The sequence below is a fragment of the Drosophila kikkawai genome, chromosome 3R, assembly GCF_030179895.1.
Source record: "Drosophila kikkawai strain 14028-0561.14 chromosome 3R, DkikHiC1v2, whole genome shotgun sequence".
Classification (NCBI taxonomy): Eukaryota; Metazoa; Arthropoda; class Insecta; order Diptera; family Drosophilidae; genus Drosophila; species Drosophila kikkawai.
The window spans coordinates 4,738,727-4,761,838 of NC_091731.1; the positions used below are offsets into that span (position 1 = coordinate 4,738,727).

Below are 23,112 nucleotides of genomic sequence, written 5' to 3' on the forward strand. Positions count from 1 at the left end.
TTGAAAAACAGCCAAGTTATAATATTTTTTTCTAAAAATGTATCGAACATTTGTATGGCAGCTATATAATAAAGTCGTTCGATCCGGCCCGTTCCGACATATATAGCAGTGAGACTTTATAGAAGACTATATGCAAAGTTTCATTCAGATAGCTTTAAAACTGAGGGACTAGTTTGCGTAGAAACGGACAGACGGACGGGCGGACAGACGGGCGGACAGACGGACGGACAGACGGACGGAAAGACGGACAGACGGACGGACAGACGGACGGACAGACGGCCGGACAGACGGACGGACAGACGGACGAACAGACAGACGGACGGACGGACATGGCTAGATCGACTCGGCTGTTGATGCTGATCAAGAATATATATACTTTATAGGGTCGGAAAGGTCTCCTTCACTGCGTTGCAAACTTCTGACTGAAATTATAATACCCTGCAAGGGTTTAAAAATAGCAAAAAGTGCAGGTCGTTGTAAAGCGAACATAAAACGCGAAAAGGATCGTGTGCCTCGAAATTAGTTTTACAAAAATCCAAAGCTATAGGCCGAAAGTAACGTGATGGCCTAGAACTAGGAACTGAAAAACGTATTTGATTTAGAAGCTTACTTGAAAAAAAATGTCCATTTATTAATTTATAAAGGAACATCACGCCGTGGCAGGTCCGACGATCCTTAAGAGAGGGCAGGTCCAAAAGGCGTAGTCTGTCATCATAAGGAGAAAATCGGCTATTTGGGTCCCAGTCTAAACCCTGAAGAGCGAACAAAGGGAATTTTTTCTGTACCGATTCGATAAGGTCCTGATACTTTGTATATTGGGGGGCCCATACATACGAACAATATTCGAGTATGTGGGCCGAACCAGGGATATATATAAGAGTTTTGTAATGTACGGATCATCGAATTCTTTAGACCATCGTTTTACGAAAGCAAAAACACCCTTTGCTTTACAGACAATTATACCGATGTGATCGGTGAAGCTCAAGTTGTGGGTAAATAGAACACCAAGATCCGTTACAGAGTGGATATGTTCAAGAACACTCGTGCGTAAGAAATAGTTAGTCTGGAAACAATTTCTGCGGTAAAACGACATGTATTTACATTTAGAGTTGTTAAGAAACAATAAATTGTGAGTGCACCCGGACAAGATGTTGTTTAAATCAGCTTGCAAAAGCTGAGCAGAGTCAGGATTCACAAGAGGCAAACATAAGAGTGGAAAATAACTTGGGGCAGATCATTTATAAAAATGCCAAATAGAATAGGACCGAGGTGGCTCCCTTGAGGAACACCAGAAGTCACGTGAACAAGGTTTGAAAATGAACCCTTGAATGCAACTCTTTGAGTACGGTTCGACAAGTAAGTAAGTACAAATAAGTGACCGGAAAACCCAAAAGACAAAGTTTCTTCAGCAGTAACTGATGATTCAACAAATCGAAGGCTTTGCTGAAATCTGTAAAGATAACATCGGTTTGGGTGTTATTATTCAACGCGTTTCTAATGACAGCAACAAACTCAAGGAGATTTGTAGACGGTGCTGAAGCTAAGTAGTAAATAGAAATTCGAAAAGATTTACAAAAGTAATTAAAACTATACAAGCGGGAGTGGGAGATCAAAACTAGGAGAGCGGGAGCGGCCGCTCTGCGATGCGACGATCGGCCAGAGCCGAAGCATCCGCTAGAAGAGTGGGAGCGCAAACTGAGAGCGAGAGCGCGAGCTGAGGAGGTTTGAAGAAGCGGGAGCGCTTCGGAGTCGCCGGGGGGGGGAACATAAGCTCCTGACCTGAACAACATTTTCTCTACATTTACCGATCGCTTCTATGGCAGCTATATGATATAGTCGTCCGATTTTCATAAAATTATTATCAAAATTTGGAAATGGTCATATCTAAAAAAAGATGCAAAAATGTTGAAAAACAGCCAAGTTATAATTTTTTTTTTAAATATTTATCGAACATTTATATGACAGCTATATGATATAGTCGTCCGATCCGGCCCGTTCCGACATATATAGCAGTGAGAGTATATAAAAGACTATATGCAAAGTTTCATTCAGATAGCTTTAAAACTGAGGGACTAGGTTGCGTAGAAACGGGCAGACGGACAGACGGACGGACGGATGGACATGGCTAGATCGACTCGGCTATTGATGCTGATCAAGAATATATAAACTTTATAGGGTCGCAAAGGTCTCCTTCACTGCGTTGCAAACTTCTGACTGAAATTATAATACCCTGCAAGGGTATAAAAATGCAATTGGAGTGCGGGAGTGGAAAAGAATACTCTGAGTTATTATCAAATTGAATTTGTGAGTATGTAGTCTGGAAGAATTTTGTGAACAGGTTCGCGATATCAGGCTTATTGGAAGCGGAGGCATTATCGAAATGAAGACATGATGGAAATTGTTGAGATTTCCGTTTCGAGTTTACGAAAGCGTAAAATTGCTTCGGGTTAGCCTGAAACTCAATTTTGAACCGATTTAAGTAGTTTCTGTAGCATTCATTGTGTGCTAGGAAATTTGTACGAGCAGTTAAATATCTCGAATGGTCGATTTGGAGACCAGATTTGCTATACTTTTTAAACAGTCTGGATTTCAGATTTTTTAGATAAGAAAGCCGACGAGAAAACCAAGGGGGCTTATGAGAAACTTCTGGTGAGGGAAATGAAGGGACATACATGTCGACAACTGCGTACATTATTTCATAGAAACGCTTAACGATGTCTAAGGGATCCTTTGTGGAGTTCAAGAAAGTCCAATCCGTTAAGGATAAGTGGTGGTTCATTTCTGTAAACTTAGCTTTTCGAAAGCAACGAAACGTTGCAGGCTCAGCTTCCGGACACAATAGTAATGGAGTGGAGGCTTCAAGGGTTAGCTCCAAAGTGGGATGATAAGCGTCCTCAGGACTAGAAAGAGGGTCAATTCTAGTGACGTAGGCAAACTCAGAGACAAAGATGATCTCTAAAACGTTATTACTGCAGTTCCTAACGAAGTTTAATTGTCCCAATGAGTGGTCAATGAGACAATGAATAAACTCGCGTGGTGAGGTGGGAACATGAACATTTGAATCAGGTAAGGGCATCCATGAAATGGAGGGCAGATTGAAATCACCCGTGACGATAAGGTGGTCATTAGCACCAAGGGAAGAATGAATTTCTTGAATTAAGAATAAATGCTGCATATAAATATCAGTGTCAGACCTAGGTGGAATATACGAACATGAAACGTAGATAAAATAATCGTAAACCTGGATACGACCTGCCACAAACTCTTCTCCCCGTCCGAGAATAGGGACCGGTGCAGCAACTTCATCAGAGGCTGCAGCATCCAACGTGGATACCTGGACAACGTTGATAGGTTGCTGAGAGAAGTTGGGATCGATGCAGCATCTTCACAAGAGCTGTTATCCACAGCTACGGGCTTGGCACGTGGGCTGAACTGCATAAGGAAGCCTGGAAGAGATAAGAACTCATCAGACAGGTTGCTTATGTTTTTGTTTGCGGGGTCACTTAGCAGTTTTAGAAACGAGTTGACAACTCCTTAAAGCGGGCCGCCAACGACTGAAACTCCAGGTGAGTTTGCCTCATGAAGACCCGCATCTCGGATTTGATATGCAGGCAGCTCGGGCACGTCCAGTCCAATCCAGCATTTTCTCGAATGCGATCGGAGATACGCGATCCATTTTGCCCCAGATCGGCACATCCAACGTGAGCGATATTATCGCAGAGCCAGCAGTAAATAGTGACCTGCCGCGAAGAAATTTTTTGGCCGTTCGGGCACTTAGGGAAACAACACGTACTTTATACAAGTATATTACAAATTGTTTTAATTTATTTGCGCGACGAAAAGAGCCGATCAAAACAAATTATCAAATTGTTAAAAAAAAAAATTGTTTAAGTTTCGCGGCGAACAGACCGATCAAAACAGAAAGCGAAAAGCGCACAAATAAAAGCTTTTATCTAAGCGCCGAAAAATAAGAAATTTGTGTTATTGAAACAGCTAGCGCCAACAACAACACAAGGCGATGCAGCGCTAAGCGGTAGACACAATGCACAAGAGTAGAAATTCAAGGCAATTGTAAAACCGAAATTGTTTTACGATGATAAAGTCACAGACTTTATTTACAAAGGTTCGGTTGTTTCTTGATTACGAAGTTCACGGAAACACCGACCACTTGCCAAAATTTTGGGCTTTGATAAATAGAATTTCACTTAGAAAACTTTGAATAAATGTAGAGCGATGTAAAGCACGTCCAACTCAAAGCTTGGCGAAGAGAGATGATGAACATAAAAGAACCACCACTTATCTTTAACGGATTGGACTTTCTTGAACTCCACAAAGGACAGACATCGTTAAGCGTTTCTATGTACGCAGTTTTCGACATGTATGTCCTTTCTTTTCCCTCACCAGAAGTTTCTCATAAGCCCCCTTGGTTTTCTCGTCGGCTTTCTTATCTAAAAAATCTGAAATCCAGACTGTTTAAAAAGTATAGCAAATCTGGTCTCCAAATCGACTATTCGAGATATTTAACTGCTCGTAAAAATTCTTAGCACACAATTATGAATGCTACAGAAACCACTTAAATCAGAGTTAAATTGAGTTTCAGGCTAACCCGAAGTAATTTTACGCTTTCGTAAACTCGAAACGGAAATCTCAACAATTTTCATCATGTCTTCAATTCAATAATGCCTCCGCTTCCAATGAGCCTGATATCGCGAATTAATTTCGATAATAACTGAGAGTATTCTTTTCCACTCCCGCACTCCAATTGCATTTTTATGCCTGTAATCAGCGAAGATGATGGTCTTCATAATCTCAGAACAATCAAACTTTCCTTCTCCTCCAGATCTTGTACCTAGCTGCGTTCTGAGAAATTGTGCCAGCTTATTATGTAGACCACTGTCTAGACTTTTTCAGTTATCACTTCAGCATTCGTTTTTCCCCGAAGTTTGGAAAGAATCTTTTATCATTCCGCTTCATAAAAACGGCAGTAAATCTAATATTGAACACTATAGAGATATAGCAAAACTTAGTGCGATTCCCAAATTTTTCGAATTTCTAATTACTACTCAGCTTCAGCACCAATGTAGCTCAATGTCCCCCTCTCAGCATGGCTTTATGAAACGCAGATCAACGTCTATAAATCTCCTTGAGTTTTTTGCTGTCATTAGAAACGCGTTGAATAATAACACCCAAACCGATGTTATCTTTACAGATTTCAGCAAAGCCTTCGATTCGGTGAATCATCAGTTACTGCTAAAGAAACTTTGTCTTTTGGGTTTTACGGTCACGTTGATCAAGTGGATTTATACATATTTGTCGAACCGTTCTCAAAGAGTTGCATTCAAGGGTTCATTCTCAAATCTTGTTCACGTGACTTCTGATTTTCCTCAAGGGAGCCACTTCAGTTCTCTTCTATTTGGCATTTTTATAAATGATCTTCCCCAAGTTATTCTCCACTCTTATGTTTGCCTCTTGTGAATCCTGACTCTGCTCAGCTTTTGCAAGCTGATTTAAACAACATCTTGTCCTGGTGCACTCACAATTTATTGTTTCTTAACAACTCTAAATGTAAATACATGTCGTTTTACCGCAAACAATTGTTCCCATGCTAACTATTTCTTAGGCACAAGTGTTCTTGAACGTATCCATTCTGTAACGGATCTTGGAGTTCTATTTACCCATAATTTGAGCTTCACCAATCACATCGGTATAATTGTTGGTAAGCAAAGGCTGTCTTTGCTTTCGTAAAACGATGGTCTAAGGAATTCGTTGATCCCTACACTACAAAACTCTTATATATATCCCTGGTTCGGCCCATATTCGAATATGTAGCGGCGCCTGAAGAACGTTTTAGTTATGTTCTGCCTAGAAGCATGCTTCAAAATTGGTTGTAAAAGACCAGTTAAGACTGGCCAGATGTAACCCCAATTTAGTATCAGTAATTAGTGTTTAATTAAAAACAAAAATACTAATTGATATCTTTGGGAGTGATGCCAGGTCGTGTTTGAATCATCTGGTTGGAAAAGCTTGCTATAAGCCGAGATGGCGGATTTCTCAGCTGATAAAAATTTCCGGCAATGGTCGAAGCCAACGCCGCATGAGTTTTGAGCTTTCTTTTCTATTGAACCGGCGGAGCAGACAGACGTAAAAAAAATTTTTCTTGTGCCAATTTTTCAAAGTGTGGTTAAATAAAAGCACGCGGATCAAAGTTCGAAAAGTGATTTTTTTTATACAATAATTTATTTCAAAAAGTGAGTTATTTCTGCTAATGATTTTGTGCTAATTGATTTTGGCTTTTGTGAAGGCTGAAAAACTCCACTTTTCCCGATACGGTCGCCTCGGCCACCACGGCCGCCACGGCAAACCTGTGCGAGTGGAGTTCCAAGGTTGGTAGAGAATTTATCAGCGTTCGAGGGTTTTCTTTTTACATCGATCGCTTTCATTCGCTAGCTGCCCACTTTATCTGCGTCCGTTGTCCGGGGGAGCACCCACATAGGCCGGCAGTCCTTATCTGTTCCAAGGAGCACCTACTTTGGCTGGTAGTTCGGAGTTGCCCAGAGGAGCACCCGCACCTGCCGCCAATCCAAGCGGCGCGGAGGAAAGCCCGCGTTAATCAGCGATCTGATCTTTGGGAGCACCGTGTTCGTCAGCTTGCGGATTTGCCTTGGGGAGCACCCCATTTGCCCAGCGAACGGCAGCGCCTTCTGGAGCGGCCCTGACTTTTCATCGCTCAGCAGTGGCAGCAGGGAGTACCTTTGTGTTGCTAGATGAGGAATCTTCTCGGCCAATCTCCCGCGGATTAAATAATGCCAATCTAGATCAACTCTAAATCCATTTCTTTATATTCATCATGTGAATTTTCCGCGGTGCAAAGATTTTTGCCGTAATTTTTTTTAACCTCCAAAAAGGATATTCAGCTCGTGGAAAAAAATAATAAATCCCACGTGCATGACAAGTGCACTTTGCTGCACTGGGAGAAATTCCTCAACATGCCTTAACGTAAATTAAAAAGAAAAGCTTTTAAAAGAATAGTTAAAAGAATTGATCATGAAGTAAAACAACTATATTAAAAAAAATTTAATTTGATAAAATAATTAGTTAGAAAATATGTTTAAATTATGATTCATCGAGTGCACAGCTAAATTTAAGGTTATTCTCCTCTTGAAAAAAGTTTTTTTTTCGGTTTATTTAAAAGATTATACGTTTATAAGGATAAAGGATAACCCCATATCAAAGCAGGAATGCCTTGATGTTTTTTCCAGCCTGCCTGCGTCGGGAGATCGATCGTCCGCCGAGGAGCCAGCTGTGTGAGTTTACTATAATGTTAATAAACCAGAAAACAAATATATCGGTACTAATTAAATCCTTATAAACAAAAAAAAAAAAATAAATATCACGGCCGCAAATTTAAAAAAAAAAAATCCCTTAGTAAAATTCAACCATGCCAAAAAAAAAAATGAATTAAATCTAAAACTGAATTATTTCAATCGACTCTTGAAAAAAAACTTTTTAATTTTGAAAAAAAAGAATAGCATTAAATAATTAGCAAACCACTAAAGAAGATGAAATAAGAATTAGTTATAAAAGAACAAATCAATGAATTATCTCTGAACAAACTATTTCTTTCAACATTACATTTTTTGAACTATTTTTTTTACAATCTTATCTCAACCGTTTTTAAGCACATGTTTACATACATTTTATACACTTATTATACTTTACTTATATATTTATATACACTTGCAGGCCCAAAATTCACTCATGCAGTTTAATTCTAATTTTGTATTATTTCGATTAAATAGTTTCATCTAGGCTTAGAATAATCAAGAAATTAAATATGTTTACTATCAAGGAATTAAATTTAAAAATGAAAGCTTAAGTAATTAATCAACTGAACTCGGCTGATGTCTCTGCGGTCCTAGGGTATAGAAGGGATCACCAGAGTTATCCTCTAGCGGCAGGTGGTCGAAGGTAGGGTGGGCAGAATGCGAGCTTAATGACATCTCAGGCTTCGCAAACAACAAATCTCTCTCTCTCTCTCTCTCTCTCTCTCTCTCTCTCTCTCTCTCTCTCTCTCTCTCTCTATCTCTCTCTCTCTCTCTCGTCCTTTTCCGCTGTTCCTTTTTTTATTTTTTAATTATGCATATTTTCTTCCGGTTTAGTAACTAGCTTTAGATATTGTCGCAAGCACGCTCATTTCGGATCCTATTAATAGTAATGCGTAGACAGTGTCAAGATCTGTACGAGCAAGACCTCCACCCCCAAAGCCGACGAGCTAGTGCCGGAATATATAGCGTGCCCAGCCAATACAGATCCATGGAAACCTTTTGTACATTAGTCGAACGTTACACGTTACAGTGATAATTAATTATTATTAATAAGAAAAGTGGAGTCCAACTTGTGGGGCCTTAATGAATACAGTTTAATTTATTGAGACTCACAGATGCATAAATTTAACAGTCTTTAACAATATCAAAAGGCCTTTAAAAATTTATGTAGTACCATCACTGAAGCAGAATTTGTACTTAGGCATAGATTTCTGGAAACTTTATGATCTGCTTCCCAAATGCCTAAATGTATCCTCACTAGAATTTGATCCCGACCGTAAGGTCAATGCTGATCAGCATAAATTGTCCGAGTTTGACAAAGCCAAGTTAATGAATGTCATTAACTGTTTTCCGTCTTTCGCTCAAGAAGGTCTCGGCCAGACCAACTTGATAATGCACTCAATCGATGTTGGAACGGCCAAGCCGATAAAACAACGACACTTTCCTGTCTCACCCGCAATAGAAAAGGCCATGTATGCCAAGATAGATAGAATGATACAATTGGGTGTGATAGAGGAGTCTGAAAGTTCGTGGTCTTCTCCCATCGTGATGGTGACGAAACCCGGAAAAATTAGGATCTGTCTAGATTGCCGGAAGGTAAACAGCTTCACGGAAAAGGATGCATACCCTCTTCCTCAGATAGCGGGAATTTTAAGTCGTTTGCCTAAGGCGGAATTCATATCCAGCCTTGACCTTAAGGATGCCTATTGGCAGGTTCCTTTAGAGGTTTCATCGCGAGACAAAACGGCTTTCACTGTCCCGGGTAGACCGCTCTACCAGTTTAAGGTTATGCCTTTTGGGCTGTGCAACGCCACAATGTCCCGTTTAATGGACAAGGTTGTGCCAGCTCATCTCAGAAACGAGGTGTTTATTTACCTCGACGATTTATTGGTAGTTTCTGCCAGCTTTGGGAGGCATCTTGAAGTTCTCAGAGAGATCACTCTGCAGATAAGGCGTGCAGGTTTGACGATCAACATTGGCAAAAGTCATTTCTGCATGCTTCGTGTGCGATATCTGGGACATATAATTGGCGATGGTGGCATACGCACCGACCCAGAAAAGGTGGCCGCCATTACTAACTTTCCGTTGCCAAACACGTTACGAAGTCTACGAAGTTTTATGGGTTTGTGTGGGTGGTATCGCAAGTTTGTTCCCAATTTTGCTTCACTCTCAACTCCTTTAACAGACTTAATGACCTCAAAACGAAGGTTTAGTTTAACGGACGAAGTCTTAAAACTTTCTCTCAGCAAGGCTCCAGTCTTATGCAGCCCCGATTTTGCAAAGCCTTTTGCGATACATTGTGACGCTAGCAAAACCGGGATAGGCGCAGTTCTAGTACAGGTGTCTGAAGATGGAGACGAACGGCCTATTGCCTTCTTTTCAAAGAATCTGAACAAAGCTCAGCGTAATTATACTGTTACCGAGCAAGAATGCCTAGCGGCGGTAGCAGCTCTCAAGAATTTTAGGGCGTATGTGGAGGGGCATAAATTTAAAATCGTAACCGATCATGCCTCAAATCATGCAAATTTAAAAAAAAAATCCCTTAGTAAAATTCAACCATGCCAAAAAAAAAAATGAATTAAATCTAAAACTGAATTATTTCAATCGACTCTTGAAAAAAAACTTTTTAATTTTGAAAAAAAAGAATAGCATTAAATAATTAGCAAACCACTAAAGAAGATGAAATAAGAATTAGTTATAAAAGAACAAATCAATGAATTATCTCTGAACAAACTATTTCTTTCAACATTACATTTTTTGAACTATTTTTTTTACAATCTTATCTCAACCGTTTTTAAGCACATGTTTACATACATTTTATACACTTATTATACTTTACTTATATATTTATATACACTTGCAGGCCCAAAATTCACTCATGCAGTTTAATTCTAATTTTGTATTATTTCGATTAAATAGTTTCATCTAGGCTTAGAATAATCAAGAAATTAAATATGTTTACTATCAAGGAATTAAATTTAAAAATGAAAGCTTAAGTAATTAATCAACTGAACTCGGCTGATGTCTCTGCGGTCCTAGGGTATAGAAGGGATCACCAGAGTTATCCTCTAGCGGCAGGTGGTCGAAGGTAGGGTGGGCAGAATGCGAGCTTAATGACATCTCAGGCTTCGCAAACAACAAATCTCTCTCTCTCTCTCTCTCTCTCTATCTCTCTCTCTCTCTCGTCCTTTTCCGCTGTTCCTTTTTTTGGTTTTTAATTATGCATATTTTCTTCCGGTTTAGTAACTAGCTTTAGATATTGTCGCAAGCACGCTCATTTCGGATCCTATTAATAGTAATGCGTAGACAGTGTCAAGATCTGTACGAGCAAGACCTCCACCCCCAAAGCCGACGAGCTAGTGCCGGAATATATAGCGTGCCCAGCCAATACAGATCCATGGAAACCTTTTGTACATTAGTCGAACGTTACACGTTACAGTGATAATTAATTATTATTAATAAAAAAAGTGGAGTCCAACTTGTGGGGCCTTAATGAATACAGTTTAATTTATTGAGACTCACAGATGCATAAATTTAACAGTCTTTAACATTTTTCTTTACTCTTTTCAAAGTTCTTTCTTAAAGTTTTAAAAAATTCCTGGTAAACAGATCGAGTGACTATTAGTAATCCCGACTGTCCGAAAATTAAGAATTTAAGAGAGAATTTTTCTATAAATAGCCGAGAGGACAAGGTGTCTTGAACCGAGGATCGCAGAAGCCGAAACCAGAACTAGGTAGATTTTCTGTCCCGGATTCAAATGTCGAGTCTTTGAGCTAACCACCTTTAAGAAATTAAATTAGTACATATACTTCTCTATATGGAAAATACTGACTCACGAGCTGTGCCATATCCAGAAAGAGGTTATGATTTGTTTTCCCTTTTTGTGAATAGACGATTTATACGCTTTTAATCCGGAGTTGGAATACAAGCGAGTATGTTTTCGAACAATCCGCTGACCAAGTCCAAAAAGAGTAGGTAACTTCTTTCCCCTTTCTTTTATTTCCTAAGTTCTGAGAGATTTTGTAAAAATATAGATACCCTTCGTCGTAGAGCATCAAGCTAAGAGTTCAGTTAATATTTCCTGATTACGTTATTTAGATTTTTTTGTTAGTTTCAAAGATTTCGATTTTTGCTGAACTATTATCGTTCCGCATATATATTTTTTTTGAAGCTATTGCGTACCTCTTATATCTTATCACGTAATCTATTATCGGACCACTGATATTTTTGAAGAAACTATTATCTTACCGTTTATACACATTTCATTTGCAAAAAAAAAAATAATTTTATTATCGTCCTTATTCATGATGGGGGTAGACCATACACCGGAAAGGGCAACCAGAAGGGGTGCAAACATCGTCTGTCCGATATGCAAGGACGAAGTATACATAGTAGAGGTTTGCACTACATCATGTCAGCATGAATTTCATAAGCGATGCTTAGAGGAGCATTGGAAGAAAAGTGCACTGTGTCCGGTGTGCAAAGCTTCCTGTAGGCCAACACTCCCGAAGAGTGGAGATTGCCGACAAACTCGTAGCCAAGCGAAGAACCGTCAGCCCGCAGACAACGCGGACAGACAATTATCAGACGATATAGCTTCGACGTCAGGATACATTTCCAATACCATTAACAGCGGTAATACTAATCCAAGCGTTATAACTGCAAATGCCATTACTTTACTAGCAATGGAGAGAAGATTGCTAGCTACACTTACCGAAAGTATGGCCGATTCCATTCAAAAGTCCGTTTCTGAAGCTATGTCAAGGGTAATGTCCGATCAAGGTGCTAATAGAACTACGAGAGAGCGAAGTCAACCTTTCAATCCTCAACAGTTCGGAAGCGATTACAATAGGATCGACACAAGAGAAGAAACCGGGGTGAATTCTAGGCAAGAGATTTTAGCTCCCTGTTCTCCTGCGTCGCTACGAAGTGCCGAATCTGATTTATTAAATCGACCAGATAAAGTAGTTCATATTTTGAACGGCTGGAAAATAAAATTTTCCGGTGTAGGAGTGTCAGTAGACAATTTTATTTACCGCGTTGAAGCATTAACCAAGGAAACGTTAGGCAACAATTTCACAGTTCTTTGTAGAAATGCTAGCGTGCTTTTCGAAGGAAAAGCTAATGAATTTTATTGGAGATATCACAAGGCGCATGGCGAAGTCCGATGGGATAGATTTTGTTCAGCTTTGCGTCTACAGTTTCGACATAGTAGGGATGACGGTGATCTTGAAGAGCTGATTAGGAACACCAAACAAAAGCCGAACGAAACCTTCGATTGTTTCTATGACTCCATTTCAAGTCTAATCGATCAGTTAGAACAGCCTTGGACACCTCACAAGCTCATTCGGGTTCTCCGAAACAATCTTCGTCCAGAAATTAGACATGAGATCTTGAATATCGACATTCAATCAGTTTCAGAACTGAGGGAGATTTGTCGCAGGCGTGAAGCGTTCTTGTCTGATGTTAAGCGTTGTCAGGGTGATTTAGTCCAGAACAGGAGATGCCTCCAGAATCAGAATCTGATAAGGAAGGCGATATCGAAGCCTTGTCCTTGTTGTGCTGGAACTGCCGCAAGGAAGGTCACAGGTATCAGGACTGTGTAGCCGAAAGAAGAATCTTTTGCTATGGTTGCGGAGCTGCCAACACATACAAACCCGGCTGTAATAAATGTTCAAAAAACTGCAAAGCGGGCGGATCGATGCCGCCATACAAACAGAAGACCTTCAGTGGCGTTCGGAATCAAGCAACGATGACCGATTTGGCAAGAGGCATGTAAAGCCGGACTGGAATATATTAATTCTCTACCTGCAGGACCTAAAGATCCTCGACCCTTTTTATCATGCGAATCATGTTCGATCGTACCGTTTACGGACTATTAGACTCTGGCGCATCGATTAGTTATGTCGGTGGAAACCTAGCCAGTGACATAATTGACAGCAAAGAGTTTAAGACCATTAAAGGCAGCGCTACAACTGCTGATAGAACATCTCAGCAGATAGTTGGTCATTTGAAAGTTGAAGTTGAATACAACAATATCAAAAGGCCTTTAAAAATTTATGTAGTACCATCACTGAAGCAGAATTTGTACTTAGGCATAGATTTCTGGAAACTTTATGATCTGCTTCCCAAATGCCTAAATGTATCCTCACTAGAATTTGATCCCGACCGTAAGGTCAATGCTGATCAGCATAAATTGTCCGAGTTTGACAAAGCCAAGTTAATGAATGTAATTAACTGTTTTCCGTCTTTCGCTCAAGAAGGTCTCGGCCAGACCAACTTGATAATGCACTCAATCGATGTTGGAACGGCCAAGCCGATAAAACAACGACACTTTCCTGTCTCACCCGCAATAGAAAAGGCCATGTATGCCAAGATAGATAGAATGATACAATTGGGTGTGATAGAGGAGTCTGAAAGTTCGCGGTCTTCTCCCATCGTGATGGTGACGAAACCCGGAAAAATTAGGATCTGTCTAGATTGCCGGAAGGTAAACAGCTTCACGGAAAAGGATGTGTTCAGTTTTGCTGCGTGTCCCACTGTGCGGGAGAGTGGCGATCAGCCGATCGCTCACTCGTCGCTGGACAGTGCATACGATGCGGGAAGAAGAGAATGGAAGAGAGGTGAAAAGTTAGTCTGATCTTGCAAACGCCGCTGAACGCACGCCGCCGGTCTAACGCCTTATCTATTGCGAATACACACCCATCTGTACATACATATATATATCTAGTCTAAAGTAAATCAGTGAATAATAATAATTATAACGTTGGAAATCATCCCGACCTGTGTTTACTCTTGCCTGGGAACCCCTCCTACAATGACCTCTTGTTAGTTGCAGACATACAAGGGGACACAACTATACATGGTGGCCCATGAGGGGAACCTTGCAATTGTGAAAATTTAAAGTCGATTATACTGGGTGTAAATAGATTCCGTTAGATCGCGCGGCCGCGTTAAGTTTGCAAGTCGGCTCGGCGAACTGCCTGAAAAGAAGACGGCGATACATAAGCGCATCAACGGCAGGTCAAGGAACGGAGGCGCTCTCTTCTTTTGGTTTCTTTGAGTGGCTTCGGGGTGAAATCTTGTGTGCAAAACGGAGTAAGTGACAAATTGTGTGCGAGACAAGAATTTACCAATATCTTCTTTACATGTTTATTTGGGGTGGTGAGTTGCGCTAAGTTTTGGTTTTACACTCGTCAGCATGGAAACTGTTTCGGATCCTCCAACTTTCGAGCAATTAGTTAACTTACAGGCAAATCGGGCCCAATCCCTTAAATCGACGCTGCTGAATTTTAAAAAGGATTCACAATCGAGGAAAACGAGAATTTATTTAAAGAAGCGGTTGCAACAAGTGGAAGAGCTAAGGAGCGCGTTCCAGGAGACTGATGCCGTGATCGTGAATCTAGAAGGTTTTGCTGAATCGAGCTATGCCGTGAAAAATTTCCAGTCGGAGTTCGAGGAGCGTTATATGGACGCCTATTGTGCCATCGCAGAGGATTTGGATAGACTTGAAGCCGAGACTCCTAAGCTGCAGCCACTGCCAAGTGGAGCCGCTGATCCGGAGGTGCGACTGAACATGCCACAGATGTCAGTTCCCAAGTTTTCCGGTGCGTGTGTGGACTGGCCAGGCTACTATGACGCTTTCACGAGCCTCATACATAACAACAATAATTTGAGTAACGTACAGCGGTTACATTTTCTGAAGGAATCGTTGCCGGTAGGGCGCGATAATGACATCCGTCAAATGCAGCTCACGGAGACGAACTACGCCGTGGCATGGGGAATGATGATTAAAAGGTACAACAATCCTCGTCTAGTGTTTTCCCACCACATGAACGCGATATACGCGTTGCCCAGGCTGCAAAAGGATAATACGGATTCCATACGGTCGATGCTGAGCACGGTCAATGTTTGCCTGGCTGCATTCCGCCGCGTCCAAGCCTTGGACGGGGAACGGCAGCACTGGTTGGCGCATTACATAGCAGCGAAGTTGCCCAAGGAGACCCACAACGCTTGGGAGCACCACCAAGGGAGCGGTGCCACCGTTCCCACTTATAAGGATTTAGAATCGTTTTTGAATGATCGGCTGGTCATAATGGATGCGATCGAGAACCGAAGCTCGTCGTACGACTCCAATAATGGCCCAGGATCTGCCGACCCAGGCAAGAGAGTGCGAGTGCATAATGCACAGGAGCACTCAAGGCGCCCGAATAGCTCCTGTTATCACTGTAGCGGTGACCATATCCTGCGTCGTTGTGCCGCCTTTCTGGCCTTGGACTGCTATAAGAGGAAGGACATAGTCACCAGGGCGAAATTATGTATTAATTGTCTGAGTAAAGCACATGCGCTTTCCCGCTGTACCAGCAATAAGAGCTGCCAAATTTGTGGCCAGCGCCATCATACGCTGTTGCATTTCCCAGCATTGGCTCAGGACCGATCGTCAAGCCATACACCGCTGCATCCAGTTCGGTCTGCCGCGACGCATCCTGATGCAGCTGGGGAGACCGTACCTCAGCAGGGCCTACAGTCAACGTCGGGCCAGAATCCGGACGCATCTTACAGATGCTATTCAGCAACTTCGGCGAATGGGTCCTCCCGAAATGTGCTCCTCGCCACTGCTCGTATTGCCGTACGAAACCCGGTCAACGGGCTACGAGCGGTCATAAATGCTCTCATCGATCAAGGATCTGAGGCAACCATAGTTTCGGAGCACGTCGTACAGTCCCTGCATCTGAGACGGTGCAATACCCGAGCATCGATTTTTGGGGTGGGCCCAGGGGGCGGTCGTCGTTGCAAGTATACAGTTAATTTCGAAGTTAATAGTATTATTAATCCAAATTTTTCTCTAGAGGTTGATTCAGCATATGTTCTCAATTCAGTTACTTCCTGTCTGCCTAGCCTTAGCTTCACGCCGCAGCGTTGGAATCATATTCGAGGGCTCCCTCTGGCGGATCCGAGCTACGCCCGGTCGAAGAGAGTCGATCTCATCTTAGGAGCGGACATGTTGGCGCAAATCATGCTGCCAGACACCAGGATTGGATTGCCCGGCGAGCCTATAGCGCAGAATACACGCTTCGGATGGATTCTATCGGGACGTGCCGAAGGAGTAAGAGCAGCAACACAATTGCGCTGTCATCGAGTGCTGCTGGACACGGAGGCATTGCTGAAGCGTTTCTGTGAAGTCGAGTCAGTTCCTGATCGCCCTATAGCGACAGAGGGGGACCTCTGGTGCGAGTCGTTTTTTCAGGAGACCCACGTGCGTCGACCGGATGGCCGCTATGTGGTCAGGTTGCCTTTTAAAACCTATCTCGATCCGACCATGGTCTTGGGAAAGTCTCATCAGATGGCGCTTAATCGGTTTCTCCAGATGGAAAGGCGTCTGTCCAACAATCCAGACCGTTGGAGCAAATATGTGGATGAGATTGAGGAATACTTCGCGCTCGAGCAAATAGCGCCGGCAATGGGCAGTGAAAGCAGCACATTAAGGAGTACGGCCGCGAACAGGCATGTAGCCTCTTGTGTACTTCCGCATCACGCTGTCTTTAAGAAGGAAATTCAGTCAACCAAACAGCGAATCGTCTTCGATGCCTCCTCAAGGACTAGCAATGGAAGATCTTTAAATGACATTTTGTGGACTGGGCCTACTCTTCAAAACGACATGTCTGCAGTCATTCTCAACTGGCGGAAATATCGTTTTGTTTTCACGGCGGATATACAGAAAATGTATCGGTGTATCGATGTTCACCCGGAAGACGCCCAATATCAGCGGATTTTATGGCGGGCGGCGGATGGGTCCATCAACGTTTATGCGTTGACAACGCTAACCTTCGGAACGGCTTCGGCACCCTTCATGGCGATCAGAGTCATTCAACAATTAGCGAAGGATGAGCGGTGTTCGTTTCCTAAGGCGGAAGAAGTATTAAGGGACGAGATCTACGTGGACGACATTCTTTCCGGTGGGCATACGATAGAAGATGCGGAGGATAAACGGGCCCAGGTATCGGGTGCTATAAAATCCGCTTGCATGGAGTTGCGGAAATGGTCCAGCAACGAAGAGAGCCTTTTGCAATCGATTCCGCCAGAGCATCAATGCAGTCGGACACCTCTGAACTGGGACGCTGCGGATCCGATCAAGGCGTTAGGAATGTATTGGCTCCCCAATAAGGACTGCTTCAAATTTCAGGTCAATTTTGAGATACCACCTACTTTCACTAAGAGGACGATCCTGTCGAGCATAGCGAGGCTGTTCGACCCGCTAGGTCTCATCGCGCCAGTCATCATCTCGGGAAAGTTAATATTGAAGGAGGTAACCATGGCTAAGAAAACGCAGGACAACGGCGCTAGGACGGCTCTGGATTGGGACGACGAGGTTCCTAAGGCTCTTGCGGAAAGGTGGCAAGCATTTCGGGACGGCTTGCTGGGGATAGACGGCCTGAGCATACAGCGGTGGATTCATTATTCCCCAGGATCCATAGTATCAGCTCAGCTGCACGCGTTTTGTGACGGATCTTCCACGTCCTATGCAGCTACTACTTATCTAAGGCTCGAGCACGGGAATGGAGCGTGCTACGTCTCGCTGTTGGCCGCAAAATCAAAGGTTACCCCTACTAAACCCCTAACCATACCAAGAACGGAGCTGAGTGGTGCAGTGCTAGCCGTCAAGTTGGTGAAATGGCTTACATCGGCTAGGTGGCTAAATGACCTTCCCATCCAGACCTTTTATTGGACGGATGCCACGATTCTTCTTCATTGGCTGCACGGGGACGTCAATAGATGGAAGACGTTCGTTGCCAACAGGGTCGCCTTCATTCTGGACCACTCGTCGCCATCGCAATGGAGACATGTAGGTACTAGCGAGAATCCAGCGGACTGTGCGACAAGAGGGCTTCCTCCGAGCGAGCTAAAGGATTTTGATTTGTGGTGGCGAGGCCCGGAGTGGCTTACACGCAAGCAAGATGACTGGCCTTCGACGGAGATCGGGCAGGTCGACATACACGATGCCGCGCTGGAGGCAAAGGCGGACAAGGTACGCGTTCACCTGGCAGTTCCGCAACCATCGTTGGTTGAGAGGTTTTCCAGTTTCAGCCAGGCCATAAGAGTCACAGCATTTATAATTCGGTTCAAAAGCAATGCTATTAGCAAAGGAGAGAGGTATACCGGTCCCCTAAGCATTAAGGAGCTCGACTATGCTTTACTCGCCATCGTGCGCATTGTTCAAAGGGAGTCCTTCTCGTCTGAGCTGGCCGCATTGATGAATTCTAAACGGCTGCCCTCCAAAAGCAAGCTTCAGAGTTTGTCACCGATCGTGGTGGAGGGAATCTTACGAGTGAGGGGGCGATTGCGCCATTCGGGGCTATCATACGAACGTCGGCATCCAATAATCCTCCCAAGTTCTCATATTTTTACAGAGCTAGTAATACGGTACTCGCATACTTTGACTCTGCACGGAGGTGCGCAGCTGACCTTGGCCCACGCTCGCCAGCGGTTCTGGATACTGACAGGGAGGCAAGCAGTTCGAAGGGTGCTGCGGAAGTGCGTGAGGTGCTTTCGCACCCGGCCAACCACCTCGGCTCAGCTCATGGGAGACCTGCCGCTACGCAGGGTCAACCCCCCTAATCGACCGTTCCTGGCGACGGGAGTTGACTACACAGGCGCTATAGAGCTGAAGGCAGCGCGCTTGAGAGGAACCAGCTTCTACAAGGGATACATAGCCGTTTTCATTTGTCTGGCGACGAAGGCTGTACACTTGGAGGCAGTGACGGGTCTCACCACGGAGCATTTCTTGCTGGCTTTAGACCGGTTCACCGGGCGGCGAGGGATGGTTCAGCATTTATACAGTGACAACGGAACCAACTTTATCGGCGCGGATAATCTAATGAAGGCATTATTCGGAAGGCTGCAGGAGGATTACGAGAAGCTCATAGCCCCAAAGCTCGCTGCGCAGCGTGCCACTTGGCATTTCAATCCACCTCAATCGCCCAACTTTGGCGGGCTGTGGGAGGCCAATGTGAAGTCGGTGAAGCACCACCTTAAGAGGGTCATCGCCGATCGACGGCTCACCTATGAGGAGTTATCTACGGTGCTCATAAGCATAGAAGCATGCCTCAACTCGCGGCCGCTGTGCCCTCTCACAGCCGATGCTGACGATCTAGAGGTGCTTACGCCGGCTCATTTTCTAATTGGAGACTCCATGTTGGCGCCTCCGGAGTATAGGCCGCAGTCCAAGTCCTTCGCAGAGCAGTTTCTTATCCAGCAGTCAATGATTCGCCATTTCTGGAAGGCTTGGAGTCGAGACTGGCTGGCTCATCTGCAGCAGAGACCGAAGTGGTGTCATGAGGCTGAAGGTCTGCAGTTGAACGACCTTGTCATCATCAAGGATGACCGATTCCCGCCTTCACAGTGGCTGTTAGGACGGGTCGTCGAGTTACACCCAGGGGCGGATGCGTTAGTCCGGGTGGTAACCCTTAAAACCAAGCAAGGCCAATTAAAGCGGTCAGTGTCGAAGCTGTGTCCACTGCCAATCCGTTCTTAAGCGCTCTCACGTACACCTCAATCATAATAAATTATTTCTTGCGCACACCGTTTGTCTCTTGTCTCCATTCTAGATTCTGCCCCGCCTACTACCCCCAGGATGGACTGGACACGCGGAGATGTCTCATGCTAGGTCTAGCATTGGCGGGCGGCATGTTCAGTTTTGCTGCGTGTCCCACTGTGCGGGAGAGTGGCGATCAGCCGATCGCTCACTCGTCGCTGGACAGTGCATACGATGCGGGAAGAAGAGAATGGAAGAGAGGTGAAAAGTTAGTCTGATCTTGCAAACGCCGCTGAACGCACGCCGCCGGTCTAACGCCTTATCTATTGCGAATACACACCCATCTGTACATACATATATATATCTAGTCTAAAGTAAATCAGTGAATAATAATAATTATAACGTTGGAAATCATCCCGACCTGTGTTTACTCTTGCCTGGGAACCCCTCCTACAATGACCTCTTGTTAGTTGCAGACATACAAGGGGACACAACTATACAGGATGCATACCCTCTTCCTCAGATAGCGGGAATTTTAAGTCGTTTGCCTAAGGCGGAATTCATATCCAGCCTTGACCTTAAGGATGCCTATTGGCAGGTTCCTTTAGAGGTTTCATCGCGAGACAAAACGGCTTTCACTGTCCCGGGTAGACCGCTCTACCAGTTTAAGGTTATGCCTTTTGGGCTGTGCAACGCCACAATGTCCCGTTTAATGGACAAGGTTGTGCCAGCTCATCTCAGAAACGAGGTGTTTATTTACCTCGACGATTTATTGGTAGTTTCTGCCAGCTTTGGGAGGCATCTTGAAGTTCTCAGAGAGATCACTCTGCAGATAAGGCGTGCAGGTTTGACGATCAACATTGGCAAAAGTCATTTCTGCATGCTTCGTGTGCGATATCTGGGACATATAATTGGCGATGGTGGCATACGCACCGACCCAGAAAAGGTGGCCGCCATTACTAACTTTCCGTTGCCAAACACGTTACGAAGTCTACGAAGTTTTATGGGTTTGTGTGGGTGGTATCGCAAGTTTGTTCCCAATTTTGCTTCACTCTCAACTCCTTTAACAGACTTAATGACCTCAAAACGAAGGTTTAGTTTAACGGACGAAGTCTTAAAACTTTCTCTCAGCAAGGCTCCAGTCTTATGCAGCCCCGATTTTGCAAAGCCTTTTGCGATACATTGTGACGCTAGCAAAACCGGGATAGGCGCAGTTCTAGTACAGGTGTCTGAAGATGGAGACGAACGGCCTATTGCCTTCTTTTCAAAGAAGCTGAACAAAGCTCAGCGTAATTATACTGTTACCGAGCAAGAATGCCTAGCGGCGGTAGCAGCTCTCAAGAATTTTAGGGCGTATGTGGAGGGGCATAAATTTAAAATCGTAACCGATCATGCCTCAAATCATGCAAATTTAAAAAAAAAATCCCTTAGTAAAATTCAACCATGCCAAAAAAAAATGAATTAAATCTAAAACTGAATTATTTCAATCGACTCTTGAAAAAAAAACTTTTTAATTTTGAAAAAAAGAATAGCATTAAATAATTAGCAAACCACTAAAAAAGATGAAATAAGAATTAGTTATAAAAGAACAAATCAATGAATTATCTCTGAACAAACTATTTCTTTCAACATTACATTTTTTGAACTATTTTTTTTACAATCTTATCTCAACCGTTTTTAAGCACATGTTTACATACATTTTATACACTTATTATACTTTACTTATATATTTATATACACTTGCAGGCCCAAAATTCACTCATGCAGTTTAATTCTAATTTTGTATTATTTCGATTAAATAGTTTCATCTAGGCTTAGAATAATCAAGAAATTAAATATGTTTACTATCAAGGAATTAAATTTAAAAATGAAAGCTTAAGTAATTAATCAACTGAACTCGGCTGATGTCTCTGCGGTCCTAGGGTATAGAAGGGATCACCAGAGTTATCCTCTAGCGGCAGGTGGTCGAAGGGAGGGTGGGCAGAATGCGAGCTTAATGACATCTCAGGCTTCGCAAACAACAAATCTCTCTCTCTCTCTCTCTCTCTCTCTCTCTCTCTCTCTCTCTCTATCTCTCTCTCTCTCTCGTCCTTTTCCGCTGTTCCTTTTTTTATTTTTTAATTATGCATATTTTCTTCCGGTTTAGTAACTAGCTTTAGATATTGTCGCAAGCACGCTCATTTCGGATCCTATTAATAGTAATGCGTAGACAGTGTCAAGATCTGTACGAGCAAGACCTCCACCCCCAAAGCCGACGAGCTAGTGCCGGAATATATAGCGTGCCCAGCCAATACAGATCCTTGGAAACCTTTTGTACATTAGTCGAACGTTACACGTTACAAATATTGTTCGTGTGTATGGTCCCCTTAATATAAAAAGTATCAGGACCTTATTGAATCAGTACAGAAACAATTTCTTTTGTTCGCCCTTCCGGGTTTAGACTGGGACCCACATCGCCACCTTCCTCCTTATGCTGACCTCTCTTAAGGTTCGTCGGACCTGCCATGGCGTGATGTTCCATCATAAACTAATAAATGGATATATTTTTTCTAGTAATCTTCTAAATCAAATACGTTTCTCAGTTCCTTCCAGACCATCACTTTACTTTCGACCTATAGCTTTGGATATTTGCAAAACTAATTTCGAGGCACACGATCCTTTTCGCGTTTTATGTTTGCTTTGCAACGACCTGTACTTTTTGTTATATTTTGAAATATAACAAAAATAATATTTTAAGACACCTATCCTTGCCTCTGACCACCTGATGTGAGTCCGAGCATATAATTAAAAAACACTCCTTATCCGGTCTGAGGTAAGGATATGGATTTAAAATTGCAGATATTTGCTATTCTTAATAAATAAATAAATAAATAAATTTCAAGAAAAAAACACTGCTAGCCACACACATCCAAATGGACGACGAGGAGCTAATCGACATCATTGAGGGGATTCCCGACTCTCTTCTGCGACAACAAGCACACATGCACTGCTCTAACTCGTCTGCACAGCTGTTGCAGGCGTTTGCAAAGGTTGCTTTATGTAAGCCACCACTGTCTTGGCCAGGACGGGCCGAAGTTTCGGCCCGGAATGGACCTGCTTTGGCCCCTCCAAAAAGGTGCTTCATCTGCAACTGCATCGGACATTTCGCTGCCGCAAACCTAAGCGTGAGCACGGAGCCTGCTGCGCATGTGGCAGTATGGATCACCAGGTTCTGCTGCACTGAAAAGAAGTACGTGCCCAGCAATGCTGTTTAA

At 43.2% G+C, this 23,112-nt stretch overlaps 1 protein-coding gene across 1 annotated transcript; it reads left to right on the forward strand.

The window, feature by feature from the left end:
* The first annotated feature begins 14,527 nt into the window (after positions 1-14,527).
* On the forward strand, positions 14,528-23,112 carry LOC121501877 (uncharacterized). Its single transcript, XM_041774398.2, has 5 exons — positions 14,528-19,818; positions 19,932-20,119; positions 20,335-20,865; positions 20,929-21,211; positions 22,974-23,112. The coding sequence occupies exons 1-5, from the start codon at positions 14,528-14,530 to the stop codon at positions 23,110-23,112; spliced, it is 6,432 nt and encodes a 2,143-aa protein (XP_041630332.2).

Excerpts from the sequence above, each read along its gene's own strand:
- LOC121501877 (XM_041774398.2), top strand. The coding sequence starts at position 14,528 with ATGGAAACTGTTTCGGATCCTCCAACTTTCGAGCAATTAGTTAACTTA. Across the intron at positions 20,120-20,334 it reads AAGAAGAGAATGGAAGAGAG|ACATACAAGGGGACACAACT; the intron begins GTGAAAAGTTAG and ends TGTTAGTTGCAG. Across the intron at positions 21,212-22,973 it reads GCTCTCAAGAATTTTAGGGC|GTGCTTCATCTGCAACTGCA; the intron begins GTATGTGGAGGG and ends CCCTCCAAAAAG.